The sequence below is a fragment of the Rhinolophus hipposideros genome (assembly GCF_964194185.1).
Source record: "Rhinolophus hipposideros genome assembly, chromosome: 1".
NCBI lineage: Eukaryota > Metazoa > Chordata > Mammalia > Chiroptera > Rhinolophidae > Rhinolophus > Rhinolophus hipposideros.
Window position 1 is genome coordinate 106,876,592 of NC_138047.1, and position 16,656 is coordinate 106,893,247.

Below are 16,656 nucleotides of genomic sequence, written 5' to 3' on the forward strand. Positions count from 1 at the left end.
GCACGCACACACACGTCACACACATACACACACAAGCTGGCCTCTGGCAGACAGCAGCCCTGGAGTGTGGGAAGCAGGTTGTCATGGTGACGGAAAGCCCCCCCCCCCATTTAGGGAAGACAAAGGACCACAGGTGGGAGTCTATCTGCAGCATGAGCTCCCTCTTCTGAGCTGGGCTAGAGATGGGACCCAGCTGGCTCCACGCCATCTGACCTCTGGAGTGAGTGCTAAGACTCTTCAAGGAAAGGGGGGGAGGGAAGGGAAGAAGAGGGCGAGCTGAAGGCCATCTACACGCAGCGCTGCCAGCCCTCAAGTTCGCTAGAGGCTGTTTACTTTTATCAAAACGGCAATGCCCACAGTGGCAGAGCTTTCCCAGCTGTGTGACGCTAGTCAGTCCCTCCCTGCTTCGAGCACCAGGCTTCTGACCGCAGAGAGAGGCTCGTGACACCTCACACGGGCTGGCGAGGACTCCGACACGTGTGTATGTGCGCCCCGATCAGTTTCACCCAGACCCTCCCACCCCCACACACGTACACCCCTTTACACTTTGCAAAGCCCGGCGACCTCCATGATCTGGTTGCTACCGTAGCCCTGAGACGCAGGCAGGGCAGTGTCACTGCTCATGTGTGACACGTGAGCCACGAGAGGCTCGCACAGCTGTGACCTCTGTGAACGCCGCACACGACGGAACCCGGACCCACGCACCTTGTTCCTGATTCTGACGCGCTGGTAGAGATACTCGGGGAAAGGCTTCCGCGGGATGAAGCGGCCCGTGCCCCTGTCCACACTGCTGGTGCCGTCCTCGAAGACAATCTTGCCCTGGCTGATGACCACCAATGGGGAGCCGTGGCATTCCATGCCCTCGAAGATGTTGTACTCCACGGCCTGCAGGCGAGAGCAGCGTGCGTCACCGCGGCCTGCACGGCCGCAGGCTTGTGCAGGGGTCCCGCCCAACCGTGCTCTCCAGCAGCTCTGCTCTCTGAGCAGCTAATACTCCAGCACGCTCTGTCATTTGCAAAACCAGCCCCGCGCTGTTGGGCATTTAAGTTGAGGGTGGTTTCATATAATCAAACTAATATCATCTGAGGCATCATGAAGGTGAATGGGGGGCCGCCTGGAGTTAGGCAACATGGCCGCTCTGACACTAACAGACATTTTTGTGTCTTAAACAAAAATAGGTATTTTCATTAGGATAGTTTTCTAAAATTAAATTATGGGTCAAGGGATGTGAGCTTTCTGAAGGCATTCTTTGCACATCGTCAAATTACATGCAGAAGGCATCAGACTAGTTGACATTATATCTGCAGCCGGGGAGAGGCACGTCGAGATTGCATGTCTATGAAATCCCCTCCGGCATTGGTAAGGTCATTTTTACATTTTCTTTCTTTCTTTCTTGCTAATTTGAAAGACGAAACAGTTCCTTAAAAATACACATTGTTTTCATTACTCCTAAAGTAATATAACTAGCCCTAGCTATTGATTATTTAAAAAGCAGGTCATGTATATATGTATTTTTTTTTAAATCAAAAGAAACAAAAGATAAGTGATTTTTAAAGAGAAGCTCTCTCTCCCACCTCAGACTGAGACACATGCCTCAAATAGATTCATCTGTGCCCCCCGGTGTTTTCGGTGCATGCCTAATGACAGGCGCTCTATACAATTCTCACCTAACTCCGTTCTGTATCAGCACTTGTACATGGCTTAAAAATGTTTTTAACATTTTACCACTCTTTAAGCTGCTGTACTGTACTCCATCATGGGGATGGATGACCATTTACTTACGCAGTTCCAGGGACGGACAACCAGGTCCTTTCCCTGCCTTTGCTAAACACTGTGCTGAAACACACTTTCACGTGTCCACCGGCATGTGTGGACATCTTTCTAGATGTCGAGTTTGGGGCCAAAGAGTGAACAGATTTTGCCTTTGGCAGACGCACCCTCCAAAAAGGCGGGACCAGTTTCGATCCTCATCAACAAAACTCTGTGAGCTGGCCTGCCTCCCACCGTCTGACCTCACCTGCGGCCGACCACGCCCCCTGCCCCTCGGTCACTAGCACGGGTGAAAAAGAGCATCTGTCGTGATTTGCTTCTGGTTAATAATAAGTGAGACTGGGTCTGTTTTTAAATGAACAGAAACCATTTGCATATTTCTTCGTGGGTCCCTGTTTGCGTTTTTGCATACTGTTCTGTTTATTAGGTTCTTGGTATGGGTATCTGAGGTCTGTCTGCATCCTTAGGTTTGCTGGGTGAGCGAAGACGTCCAGGGCACGTAAGATACAAAGCACAGACATAACCTGCCACCACAGGCGTGGGGCCTGAACACGGGACAGCGTGAACCCTGGGCTGTGCACACACAGTGTGCTTCAGGTCCAGCCCTTTCCTTTTTTGCATCAGCAGTGGATATAAAATGAAGCAGGAGGTTTCTGAGCTAGCTCTCCAGCTTGATAACTACATTGGAGAACGAATCATGGACCTAGTACTTCCCCTCTCTGAGCCTGAGAATCAGTGGGCAGGAGCCAGACAGAGAGAAAGAGAGAGACAGAGAGAACGCATGCTCATAACAGCAGGGATACCAAGCCTCTTCCAACCCAAACTCTCCAACTAGACAAGAAATTTGAAAGACCGACTCATTCCAGATATCAGATCACACCCTGGCTGGAAACTTCGTTAGTCATTTTTAACCAGAGGTTTCTAAAATGATCGCAAAGCAAGCATCACGTATCCAAACCAGGAGTGTCACAGGAAACCCAGGACTTACCGACTTGTGGCTCTTGGCTGTTATGGTCTTCACCTTGTCCGGGTCCCAGATGACCACGTCGGCATCCGAGCCCACGGCAATCCGCCCTTTTCTGGGGTACAGGTTGAAGATCTTGGCTGCATTGGTGCTGGTGACAGCGACAAACTGGTTCTCATCCATTTTGCCAGTAGCCTAAGGTAAGATCCACCGATGAGAGGAGCGCCCATAATTGGGTGGGAAGGACAGAGGCGCAACCCTAAACCTGGCGGCTGGGGTCCTTGCGAAGAGACAGTTTCTCCTCTCCCCAGCTGAACACAGGCCATCCTGAGAGAGCACCAGGGCCTGGCCTTAGCACAGCGGGGAGGCAGCAGCTCACAGGCATGCTGACGTTTTCCCAACAGCCACTACGCATCGTGTCAGTGTCTCTGGGTCCAAGTTTAATGGAGGATAAAAGCCCTTGGCTTCAAGTCAGTGAAAAGCCATCCTTACAGAAACTAAAATGTGGTTAAAACCAAAATATGCGTCATCCTTAAATAGGAAGGGACCCATTCCTGTCACATCTGCGAGTGCAGAGGACTCCACAGGACTTGTGCCACTTTCTTAAGCGTCACAGGTTTCCTCGCAGGCCCTCCTGATGTACTCTGCTTCAGTCTTAAAGGGAGAAAGGAAGGAGGGTTAAGAACCAGCAGTGCATAAAGCGCTGGCTTTTGATGGACCAGATGGAGTGCTTCTAGAAGGTTCCTGGGGGGACAGAGGGGGTGCTGCCTTACCACCGCCTTATCCCAGACGACCGTCATCCGCTCCTCTATCCCGTTGACACCCTCGGGGATCAGAGTGAAGTTATCCTTGCCCACTGCCTTCTGGGCAGTGCTGTAGGGACAGTGGCCGCTGCCAGTGACCTGCAGGTCTCCACTGGCAAGGATGAAAACAAGGTGGGGTTCAGACCTGAGTTCAGGTTGAAGGGCAGCCCAACTTCAGACACCCAGCACAGACTGGAACCTAAAGCCCCAGAGAGATGGTGGGGAGAACGTTTTAAGGCACATCCTGGGCATTAGTGAGTGACATTGGCAGGCCCGGTGGCCTTGAGTGTCTTGTTGAACACTGAGAGGAGCCCTGGGCAGCTTCCACTCTGCCCTGTGTAAGTCTCCCCAGGTGGGCTCCTCTTCCTCACCTGGAAGAGAGGGATCCAACCAGAAGAAGCGCCAGGCTATCCTGCCCTGAGATGCTGTGATCCGGGGACCACTGGGTCTGCAGAGCCCAGAGGGCCCCCAAGGTGATGTGGGTGGCACATTCTCTACATTGAGAAAGGAGCTGGGGGAGCAGAAGGTGCGGAAGCCAACGGGTGACTCTGCTTCCTCCAATCTCACGGGATCCCTGAACTGCCCTGCTTTGCTGCGATTCGGCTTTGCACATCCCACAGACCTGCTAGTACCGTATTTTGCCGTGTATAATGTGCTCCCATGTATAAGGCACATCCACATTTTCGGCCCAAACTTTCAGGGGGAAAAAAAAATCTTTCATTTTAATTTTCCAAGGGATTTTCCAACAATTTTTGTAAAACTATCAGCTAGCTTGCTAGCTCCCGCCTAAAGTGTACGAAGAGAAATGTCGGGTTTCCCACCCTATGGTAATAAGGTCGGGCATCACCTATCTTACCAAGTCAGTCACTTACTCTGTGGATAACAACACTGGGCTCTTCGTTTCATTTCATTGCATCAGTGGCCGAAATTTCAATGCAAGTGCATCGTAAGTTCAACAAAACTGATTATCGTATTCCAGGGTATTATTTTGCATACGGATACCGTTATTGACTTCTAGATTTACACTTTTAACTCATAAGCATCAATAAAAGAATTAAAACCATTTATGTAGATACAGAATTAGTACTACCCATGTGTAATGCGCCTCCTTATGTTTCCCTCACAAATTTGGACAAAAAAGTGTACACTATACATGGCAAAACACGGTAAATCCTGGCTCAGCCCCCTGGAGGCTAAGCAAGCCACCCCTTCGTTTCTTCCTGGATAAAACGGAGAGAATGGAACCTCCCATCCAGGTCCACGAGGATCAATGAGCTGATCCTGGACTCCCTAGCACACGGCAGGCAGGCGCCCAACACACTGACTCCCGTCTTCCTCCTCCATCCTCTACCTCTGCTCTGTAAAGCTGGGCGCTTGGTGAATTTTATCTCAGTGTTGAAAAAAAGAAAAAAATCTGAGTGCAGCCAATAAATAAATGGATGGATGTGTGGATGGAAGGATGGATGGATGAATGAATCTAGAAACGAGTGCATAAAATTCACAGCCCCAGCATGTGCCCGCGTGTCTCAGAGTCAGGGCTGTTCACTCCGGGGGGACGCTCACGTCCCTGGCCTTGGATCTGCAGAAGCTCGCCCGGGTACCGTGGCGTGTGCTGACACTGGGCTTCTTACCACGGCAGCTGTTGGTGCTGGGCCGGGCTGCTATTTATGAGCGGTGCTCACGGAACAAAATGCTCCTCAACGGTTGCAGCAACGTGACCCGGTTGACTGGGTTTGCTTTTTTGTCCCCTCAGGCTTTTGAGACAATACCCTCTGCTATATTAGGAGCCCGGAACTGGACACCTGAGTCCACGGACTGAGTGGAGCGTTATTTTGTGAGGCGAAATAATAGAGGCGGAGGCCATCCTCCAACTCGGAGCCCCGGGGCACATCCACCATGCTCTAGACGTACAGAAATACATTCACTTGTGACGTGCACTCGGCCACTCCACCAAGGTGTCTGCACACCTCCTGTGTGCCTGGCAGGGTTTGAGGCCAGGGGGGTGCAGCTACGAACAGAAACAGATGAAATCCCTGTGTTCACTAGTGAGGGGTGGTGAGTCACGAGAATGCGTGTGAGGAATTAAAACCGTGTGTGTGGGGTGGTGGGGTATGCTGGGGAAGGCCGGGGCTGCCATTGTAAAGAGGGTGATCAAACCCTGTCACCGAGGAGTCGTGGTCCAGCCAAGATCTGAAGACAGCAGAGGAGCAAAGCACAGGACATCCTAGAAACGAGTGCTGGGCAGGGGCGCAGTGAGCATGAGGCCGGTGGGCTGGCCCGAGGGGGAGGGGGAGAGGAGGGCCAGAGCAGCTTCGCGGGGACGGCCTGCGGGACCTTGTGGCACACAGGTTTCACTTTGGGAGATCTGAGAGATGAGAGGGAGCTTGGTCTGATTTCGGTTTTAAAATATCTGGGCGCCTGTTGGGAACAGACTGACACGGTGGGGGTGGGGGAGGGGCAGGATGGAAATGGAAAGGCCTGTCAGGAGAGAGGACGACAGCCTGAGCCAGGGCGGCCACGGCCACGGCCAAGGGGTGAGACGTGGCCAGATTCCGGGGCCCTTGGTCCGTGTCCTGTCGTTCCCTAGCATGCACGTGACTGTGGAGTGGCAGCTTTGTGGGGAAGACCTGGAGTTCGTTCTGGACTGGCAGTGCCCCCCAGACATCGGGCGGTAGGTGGTGAGTAAGCTGGCGGCTGCGCGAGTCCAGGGCTTCTGCACCGCTTGGAGGAAACATGTCCATGGTGGGTTTGCACCCTCCCCCCTTGCAGTTTCTTCTGATGAGAAGCCCCACCTTACCCTCACCCATCATGCAAACTCCTACTCATTCCTCAGCTCCAGGCCTGAGGTCACCTCCTCCATGAAGCCTCCTACACGTCTCCCAGTTCTGCGCGTGCATCTCTGCTTCCAAAGCAGCCTGCACTGTGGCCTGCGGAGTTCTTTCCTCACACTGGCTAATAGGCCAGGGACTGAAGTGGCTGTGCTCCTCCCGTGCGCACGTAGCACAGCACAGCATAGTGGCCACTGGGTGACTCCTGAAGTGCAGGCCTGTTACCCGCATTGTCTCAGAACCAGCTCTGCGCTAGGTACTGTATCCCCCCACTTTACGCATGAGTGAACCGAGGCACAGAGACAGTCAATCCAGGTTGTATGATATGCCCAGAGTGACACAACCAATTAGCGGATGAGGCAGGATTTCATTCCTGGTCTCCCATTCCTAATCTTGGGTGCTCCCCAAGATGTCCTAGCACCTGGCACTCAGGTGGCACTGAAATAGCTGCTGAGTGAAGAGGAGGTGGTCAGGAAATGGGAAGGGAACAGCGAATGGTCTGTTGAATAAAATGGACCCTCAGGCCCCTGAAGGCCTGTTGTGAACAGTCCCGAGGTCTGATCTGAGGACTCCGAGCATCCAGCCCCAGGCCTCCCCCACGGTGTGTCTGACCCAGCCTGGGCTGCCCACTCTTCAACGCTCCGCCCCAGAACCCCCGCCCCAGCTCTCACCAGGCCAGTAAGGAGGTCAAGTAGTCAGGCGTGGTGGGGTCCGGGCTTAGGGGAGGGGACGTGACGAACGCCGCCGCCTTGGCCCAGTTCTTGCTCCAGTAATGGGTGCCGTCCGTCCCCAGGCTGGCAGCAATGGGCTCACCGAACACGAGGGGGCCTTGTGGGACAAACACAAACACGTGGTTAACAGTGAATGGTCTCTCAAGGGAGACGCTGAAGCACAGAAGTAGAGGATCTCAGAGCCCTGAGAATGCGATTGGCCAAAGGCAATGAATCGTCCACGCTTCTCCCAGGCTGCACCACACCCCCCGCCCCCAGAGACCCCCCGCCCCCAGGCACTCAGCACCAGTTGACTCGTGCAGCAAGCTTTTGGTCATTAACACTGTTAGTACTGGGGTAGGACTACTATCTCCTTTTATAGACTGGTCAACTGAGGCACAGAGACATGATCTGCTGTCCGTTTGGGTTCTGCCAGAAGCAGATCTTCGAGTAAGGACTCAAGTTCAAGTGTTACATTTGGGAGGTGATTCCAGGACACACTGGTTGGGGACTGAGGAAGTGACACATGGGAGACAAGAAAAGGTGAGTTATCGAGCCGCAGCTGTGATCACTTGCAGCTCAGTGCATGGGGGCCCCTAGGAGACTGTGACACGCCTCAGAGTCGTCCCATTCCCAGGACCGGGGGCCGGGCTGCATATCAACCCACTGCTTCCCCAGCATCCATTTCCTGGAAACTGCACACTCCTTCCAGGGAGCGGGCCAGATGTGCTTCTGCTAGAGCAAAAGCCCAGAGGCAGAGTCTCAGGGCTTCCCCGTAACAATCTCTGCATGAAAGACAAATACGGGGGATATGGCCCACAGCACCGCGGCCGTGCCAAGGCCACCAGCGCAAGCGGGAGGCGGACTTTAGGCTCTGGAGCGGTGGTCCGGGAGTGCGTTTTGCATCTGGAGACAGCAGCCACCAGCCACATGGGGCTCTTGAGCATGTGAAATGTGGCTCGTGTCACTGAGCAACGAACTTAAAAATTGCATCTAATTTTACTTGACATTGAAATGGTAATAGCCAACATGTGGCAAGTGGCCCCCTTAAGTCTAGGGTCTGCATGCTCGACTCCCCTGCACGCCAGCTACTGCTCCCACAGACCTGGAACTTCCCTGAGCCTCAGTTTCCTTATCTCCAAAATGGACCTAATCCTAAGTGAGCTGTGCTCTACCAGAGCACTCCCTATAAAATGCCTCTGATGGTCAGCTTGCCCTTAAAAAGACTAAAACGAGGTCATTGGGGCTAAAGCCGCTTCCAACATGACAGCCACCTTGACGTACTTGAAGTTGGGGTTGATCTGAACTGAGATGAACTCGCTGTAAGTGTGAAATGCACACTGGATTTTGATGACAATGCAGAAGAAAGAATGCACAATATCTAATATTTTTTACATTGATTACATGTTTTGAATATATTTGGTTCAATGAAATATATTTATCAACTTTTTGTTAAATAGAGCTTGTAACACTTCCCATACAGGGGTCCTGTGAGAATCAGGAACGTAAAGTACATGGAGTCTGGTAGACGCTCAGTAATGGTGGTTGTTTGTTTCTACCTGGCCTTCTCCACCCATCCACTGCCTCAGAAGACTCGGACAGTGCCCGCGGCTGGTTTCGTCTGGGTGGTGAGTGTCCCTGCTGAATGTCCACCATGGAAAGGATTCTGGCTGCTATCTTTGTGTAATGAGCACTACCCACGTCCTCCATCCGTCCCCCTCTCCCCGAGTTTGGGAAGGAAGGCTGCGCGGGGCATCCTTCTTCGTTCTTGGTCTGCTGGGGGTTGGGGACTGTGGACCTCACTGTCAAGGCCTGGGGACGACCCCCAGTCCCTCCTCTGAGTCTCCTGCCGAGAAGCCACCAGGCCAGTCGAGCACACCCAGCTGAGGCCTCACCCCGCAGCCCTTAGTGAGGCAGGCAGCCTGGCACGGCGGGCCCCACTTGAGAGATGAGGGTGCCATGACAGGAAGTGAATGGCTGACATGGGAAGGGACTCCTGGGGACCCACCAAGGACTCTGCCTGCCGAGCACTTCACGTCCATGAGCCCAGCAGGTCTGTTTAGAGAGAAGGCAATGGAAGCTCCCAGAGGTTAAGGAGCGCATCCGTCTTGGAGCTGGGCAGCTGACTTCCTGGACTATACGCCCCTGATGTCCAGCACAGGGCTGCCCCCAGGCCCTCTGGCTCTGGAAAAACGCCTTCCTCCTTCCCAACCTGCAGCCGAGACTCCGTGTGGGCCCCACAGTGGACCCTGGGTGCAGACACCCACCATGGGGCCCGAGACAGGGGGCCCAGGGTGACGTGAGCAGGGAGAGGACCAGAAAGAGGGCGGCAGGGTCCAAGAGCTGATGCAGCCCCAGCTCCCTCACTAACCTGATGTGAAACCCAGGAGAGAACGTAATGTCCACAAAGCTCTTTAACACACTGTCTCTTCTGAGCCCAGATAAACACCCCAGCTACAAATGAGGCCCCAACACGACTTACCCAAGGTTACACATGGCACATGGCACCCGGAAATCAAACCTAAAACCGAATGCACATCTCGTATTCCGCCATCTCATCCTCCCTTTTCACAACGTGCAGCAGGCCCGTGGGGCTGCAGGCGGTGTGTCTGCCCGGGCAGCAGCCCCACCAGCAAACTGCACCCCGCTGGGCACCCCCTGCTCAGGGCTGCGTACCTCTCTTCCTGGCCAGGGCGATGATGTCCGCGGCACTCTTGCTCATCACCTTGGTGATGTACACGGGACAGTTGATCCGGCCAGCGATGGTGATAGCCCGGAACACGGCCTCGGCCTCCAGCTGGGGACACGCATACACGGGTCACGGTGGGGGGGGCAGCCACCACCCACCCGAGTTCCCTGACCAGAGCCCTTCCACTTCCCTAAGGAAGTGCGATCAGAGGGAAATCTACTGCATTGAGGGAGATTTTTAAAAAAGGAAGGCAGAAAACATTGTCCACATGGATTTGGTTACAAGGTTGGAAGGCAGCATTATGTTCTTACGCTGCTTGGAAGTATTGTGCACGTAGAAGGGGACAGACCTGGCAGAATGAGGCATCCAAAGGCCTATGAAACGGTCCGTGACATACACGCACGCATGTGTCCACTATTCATTCATTCATTCATTCATCAGGTGAAACTGTCTGCTGTTGGGTTTGGTCTCTGCCCCTGGAGACCAGAACTTCCTGAACAAAAGGACCAGTTATGTTTTGTATTGTTTTGTTTTTAATGTAGAGTCTGGTGACGCCCCCCACACGGTCCTGCTGCCCGTGGCTGGCACTGGAGGCAACATCCACATGACATGAAGGTTGTGAACACTGTCACTGGGTCCATCCTAACCTCACCGGGGCCCAGGAGCAACCAGCCGTGGCCGTGGCGCTCACACGTGGAGCGCGGGGCTCGATGGGCAGCCCCTGGGGGAGGAGCCAACTCTGTGCTGTGTCCCTGGGCCAGGCCCACAGCGGGGGTCCGGGACACCGTTCATGGTTTGATGAGGATATCAGGAAACATCCTCAACACCAGGGCGCCCGTCCTGCTCCATGCCCAACCTGCTTGCCTTTCTCGGTGCCACGCGCACGCACACGCACACACACACTCACACATGCTCACTCTCACACGCGCACACTCTCACACTCACTCTCACACGCACACACTCTCATATGCACACTCACACACACACCACTCACACGCACACTCTCACACATACACACACGCACACTGACACACACACACTCACACTCACTCTCACACGCACACTCACACTCACACGCACACACTCTCACACATACACTCACATGCACACTGACACGCACACACTCACACTCATGCGCACACACGCACACTCTCACACGCACATACTCTGACACGCACACACTCTCACACTCATACACTCTGCCACTCCCAAGGGAATTCATCATTTTCGGGTCTCGGGAACAGTGGGCAGCATGCAGGGGCAGGGGCAGCTGTTTCGTAGACGTTAGGCCTGGGACACGTGGCTCTACTTCCCTATTATCTAATACAAAAAGTCCTTGGGAAGGAGCCCTGTCCAGTTTGGACACTGAAGTGTTCACAGAGCCTTGGTGTGAAGTTTCTGGGCCCTAAAGGCAGAGCCTCTCCTGGTTCCTCCGATTGGCCTGCAGCCCCCCAGGGCTCCGAGTCGGAGGGCAGGTCCGGGAGGACCACGTGCTTGTTGGCTTGGTGGGGGTATGAGGGCAGATGGGGCTCTGGCGGGGCTGTTCCCGCTGGACCAGCACCCGTGAACCCCACAAGGTCAGTCCCAGCAAGTGCAGGCGCTTTACCTCCTCAGGTCTGCTCAGCGCGTGGCCTTCTGGGCCCGTGATGCCCATCTCTAAGATGCGCTTTTGTTCCTGCAAGAACAAGGAGTCAGCTATCATAGAACAGCAGAGCCAACACAGGCCGGTCCTCCAACCCCCATTAGACAGACGGGCAGCTGAGGCCGGGGCGTGAGTGAGTGGTCTCCAGGGTCGAACTTGGGCTGAGGGCCACCCAGTGTCCCCGGCTCCCTCCACTGCACCTGCCCTCCTTCCCCACCTCTGCAGCCCTGGACATCGACACCCACACCTGCTCTCTATGCAATCCCCTGGGACCAGCCAGAGGCAGCAGGGAGAGAAGAAATGAGCTGCAAAGGCCACTCCCATCGGGCCAGTGTCTGAGCCTCTGCTGCAGGGCTGTCCTCGGGAAGGAAACTGGTATTGCTGTTGCATGGATGTGGGAGTCCGCTGCAGGACTGACCATTTCTGTGACTTGGACGAGTGATCACGCCTCAGTCTTCTCTTCTTTAGATGGGGGACAACAGTGCCCGCACCCCAGGGTTACCATAATGAATCAATGAGGCAGCATGTGTGAGACGCCCGCACAACACCTCATGTGGAGTCAGACCTCATGACTTGGCAGCCAGCCCTCATTTTCTCCACTAGTTTCCTCTTCCTGGCACCTATTTTGCTAGGAGGAAACCTCTACACCTCAAGTGGATCAGATGACCTTGAAATGGTTCCCTGAGCTAATGACCCAGATTCAAATCCAAGATTTTCTCACCCCAGCAATGCTTTAATTTCTCCAAAAAAAAAAAATCACAATTTCCACCACATCTATGTTTATTAACCTTGAGCTTATGATAGGAACATAAACTGGAAATAATTTCAAGGTCTAATGGTTGAGGTGGATCTAAGGAAACAGCGGAATAATTTCAGCGATGGAAGATGATGTTTACAAAGCATTTTTGCAAACTGTTTACAAAACGATTTTATGATGTGGAGAGATCTTTATGCAAGATTGTTTAAAAGTCAGTTACTACTTCTGTTGGAAGGAAGGTAGGAAAAGGAAGAAAGGAAGGGGAAGAAGGGAGGGAGGATGAAAATGACACAATGGGAGGAAAGCACAGACACAGAAAAGACCAGAGCAGGGTTTTTAGTTAAAGATCAAGCACTGAGTGCCTGCATTATTTTCGCTCCATTTTGAAATTCCCCCAAAGTGACAGAAACGGTACACAAAAGCCAAGAGAATGCAGAGAAGACAACAGAAACAAAATTTTGGAGGCTGAAAAGCAGAGGTGCAGAGGTAACAGATTAATGGGAGCTGAGAGAACTCGTGAGGGAAGTTAAGAAGTCCCTGTGGCAAAGTTTAAGAACTGGGGGCTCCAAACGAGTCTTCTCACACACTGCTGCTGGGGTGGAAGTTAGTACCTCCTGGAAAACTGTTTAGCAATAACTGCTAAAGCTAACAGTGCATGTCCATCCCCCAGGAATTCTGCTCCTAGAGACAAACTAGCAAAAATAGGAACATATGTTTAGCAAAAGACTGAACCAGAACATTCACAGAAGTTTTATATGTAATAGCCCCAAGTTCGAAAGTATCCAAATACCCACCACCTGCAGAAGAAACTGTGATATATTCATGCAGAGAATTCGACATGGCTATGAAAAAGAGAAGGCTATGGCTTCGTGTAACAATAAAGATGAATCCCACACACCTGGTACTGAGCAAAGAAAGCCAGATGTAGGAGCATGTATTGTATGGCTCCGTTTTTATGATGCTGAAAACCAGACAAAACTGAGATGTGTGTGGTAGATGACTTCTAAGAGGCTCCCCTGTCTCCTCGTGGGTTACACCAGGTACCAACCGTCCAAGGTTCACAGGACAGGCAGGTTACCCACTCTGTACCGATGAGCAAACTGAGACACACGAGACCACGTGGATGGCAAAAGGCCTCACTGCAAATGGCATGTGCTCGCCTCACATCCAGTCCTTGCCTTGACCCTTCACTGCCTAGTCACCTCACTACTCTATGCCTACACCCCCTTCTGTCGTGCCCTTTACAAGGAGGAGCAGAGGGAGGTGCAAGGGGTGGAAATGCACACCACTCACCTGAGCTATCAAATCTCCGTTTTCTGCGTGGACCAAGATCACAGCTCCCAGCCCCTTAAGGAAGGTGAAGGCTTCATAGAGCTAAGGAGGGGTAAACAGGGACCGGGAGAGACAAAATATCAAGCAGGAGCATTTGCAAAGACTGCCCTTCTGTTCATACCGTCAGCCACTCCCGGCCCCGGCAGAAGCAGCACGCTGCTCCGACAGTATCAACAGGAAGTCTTGTTCAACAAGGAAGGCCTTGGAGAGGCTCTTCCCTTCACCTTGACCCCCTCCAGATCCAAAAGCAGGAGGCCAGGGTGGGGCAGAAGTGATCAAAGTCACACCACGGCAGGATGGGACCCTCCATCCCGGTGCCATCCAGACCTTTTGCTTTCCCGTTGGATGTGCTCCACTGCAGTGCCTGTTGATGGTGACAACTGGTGCTCAGAAGTCGATTTTAGTTCTACTGAAATGGTGTAACTAAACCTGCTGAGTCTGCACTGTAGCCACCCACATACCTCAGGAGATGCGTATGTCTTGACAACAATTGTAACCCGTGTCATCTGATAGACCACAGTGGGGTGGGCGAACACGTTCTCCAGTCATTCCAATACTCAGATAATATACACCTGCCCAGCATCACCTCACTTAGCCAGCGCAGGCCCTCTTCCCACCCGTGAAGGATGTGATCCACGTTTGCACCTACTGCGGACCAAAGCCACCATGTCCCTCTCCAGGGGCTTTCAAATCTTAACTGTTCTTCTTGTGTGCAAGACAACACCCCCCCCCCACCGCCCTCGAATGTGTGTTTTCAGATGTAGATGCAGGTGAGGGAGGCACTGGGGGGCATAGAGAACCTTCAAGGACCTACATCCAAAGTCCGCTCAGCTCCATCTATAACCAGGGCTTCGGTGGGACAGACATTAGAATGAAACAGGTGACCCCCAATTATGCCGGAGCGCCACGTGCTACTTATTCCATGAAACTGCACGAGTTCATTGTGAATGCCTTCTGATGATGACAGCAAAGGCCTTCAGGACATTTTGGAGTAAGATTTTCTAGAACTCCAAGTGTCTATTTGGAAAGGCAGGACATGTGCTCCTTCCACTGCACATCAAACGCCATGATAATAATGATTAGGAGCTTATTAACGCCCACGTGGCACCCGCTGTGTGCCAGGCACTGTCGTAGAGCTCTACTTGTACTCAGTCATTTAATCTTCCGACAACCTCTGTGAGGCAGGTGCTGTTATGAGCCTAAAGCACAGAGAGGTTAGGAGAGATGCTCAAGGATGCCCAGCAAGGCCAGGGCTTGCAGCCAAGCAGTCTGGCTTCAGCATCCACGCCCTTCACCGCCACCCCGTCCCACCTTTCTAACAAACAGCGAGCAGGACAACGGTAACAAAACCAGACCAGGAGTCCCGCGGCTGTAAGGCCAGGTGCCCAAAAAACAGTGCCCCCAAACCTGTACTGCTTAGAGCATGAGCTTCCTTAGCTCATTTCATCCACATAACAACTGTTTGACGTTGGCAGGGCCAGAGATGATGACATCTTCCAGATGAGAAAACTGAGAAAGGAGGTGACCTGCTATTGGTTTGAGGGACAGCCAGGGATCTCCTCCAGGGTCAGACCTCATTGAATAGCCTCTGACCTGGCCTGAGGCCCGGAACCACCTGGGGAGTTTTTGAGAGGTACCGATTCCCGAGCCCTACCTCCAAGTGTGAGTGATGGGATCTAAGCGTCTTTTGAATGAGCCCATTAGATGATGCTGAAGATGGCCGGGTTTGGGACCCACTATGCAAGGGACCCGTTGTTCCACACCACTCGTCGCCAGAAAGGAATGGGGGCCCAGGAGTGGTGATGATTGGCCTGAGGTCACACAGCAATTTAGTGTTAGAAGCAGGACGTGAGTCCAGTCTCTCCCCTGCCAGGTCTGACAGCTCCTCTGCCCTGTGCTGCCTCGCCTGACAGCGCTGGCCCATTCCTGCCCAGGGAGGACGGGAGGTGTGCGGGATGACCTACCTGGCTATCAGACATTTGGTAGAGATCCTTATAGGCCATGTAGACTTGGAAGGAATTGACACCTGTGTCAGGACACAAAGAGAATAGAAAAATGCACTTCAGTAAAAAGAAGCATGTCTTGGGAGGCCAGTTGGCTCAGATGGTTAGAGCGCAGTGCTCATAACACCAACGTCACCGGTTCGATTCCCACATGGGCCAGGGCGCTGTGCCCTCCCCAACTAGACTGAAAACAATGACTTGACTTCGAGCTGATGGGTCCTGGGAAAACACACTGCTCCCCAATAAACATTAAAAAAAAAAGCATGTCTTTCCTGTAAAAGTTAATGATCACAGTAGAGTGGTGACCACCAGGATAGAAGGGTGCCACTGGAATTCAGTGGGGGCACCTAGCCCAGCCTGGTGGTATGAGCAAAGGTCAAAGGAGGAAACTAAACTGAATCTGAAGGGGGAGGCAGAGAGAGGGGGAGGAGGGGAAGAAGGGAGGGGGCAGCTATGCGGCTGAGAGGGAGGGGAGTGCAGGTGCATGGATAGTAGGCTACTAAAAGCACATTAGGTGTGCAGGTACTAGAAAGTGTCCTGTGGCTGCAGCAAAGGGAACACGTGCTTTTATAAATATCCCCTGTATTTTTTTTAATCATAATGAAATACCAGTAACAAAATTCACCATCATAAGCACTTTAAGGTGCACAAGTCAGTGGTATTTAGTGCACTCACTATGTTGTGCAGCCATCACCTCTATCTAGTAGAGCATATGCTTTTAAAGGGAATGACATGATCAGACGTTTTTGTCTCAGACTATCCTGGAAGCAGAGTGGAGGCTGGGCGAGCAGAATAGCAGGAGAAATGAATACGGGCATGAGGAAGCTGAAGGCAAACTGGACAGGTGTGCTGAGGCTCTGAGCCAGGGCAGGAGCTGCAATGATGAAAGGGGGAGGGATTCAAAAGGCCGAAATGAGAGAACTTAATGGGCTGCACTGACCAGCCAGCACGGAGCAGGGGAGGCAGGGAGGGCAACTCCCTAATTCACCTACAAGTGGCTTGACCACAACTTACATATTATTTCATCTTGCTCACCCATAACATGTGCTATGCAATTGTTGATGGACTCAGGAAACATTTGGATAAGCAGATGAAGAATTTAAGGCAGAAGGATTAAATGGCATCGAGACTTCTTTTTTGTTAAGCAATAGTGAGAAC

At 52.7% G+C, this 16,656-nt stretch overlaps 1 protein-coding gene across 2 annotated transcripts in view; it reads right to left on the bottom strand.

Moving 5' to 3' along the window:
• CRMP1 (collapsin response mediator protein 1) overlaps positions 1 to 16,656 on the bottom strand; it is a 51,771-nt gene that overhangs the window by 3,176 nt on the left and 31,939 nt on the right. For both annotated transcript variants that reach the window (XM_081038171.1, XM_081038172.1), the window contains exons 5-12: positions 15,460 to 15,521; positions 13,457 to 13,537; positions 11,371 to 11,439; positions 9,752 to 9,872; positions 7,037 to 7,193; positions 3,508 to 3,649; positions 2,759 to 2,929; positions 706 to 885 (exon numbers count right to left, since the gene is read on the bottom strand). In XM_081038171.1, the coding sequence (XP_080894297.1) occupies positions 706 to 885; positions 2,759 to 2,929; positions 3,508 to 3,649; positions 7,037 to 7,193; positions 9,752 to 9,872; positions 11,371 to 11,439; positions 13,457 to 13,537; positions 15,460 to 15,521 (983 nt within the window). The remainder of the gene's footprint in view (positions 1 to 705; positions 886 to 2,758; positions 2,930 to 3,507; positions 3,650 to 7,036; positions 7,194 to 9,751; positions 9,873 to 11,370; positions 11,440 to 13,456; positions 13,538 to 15,459; positions 15,522 to 16,656) is intronic.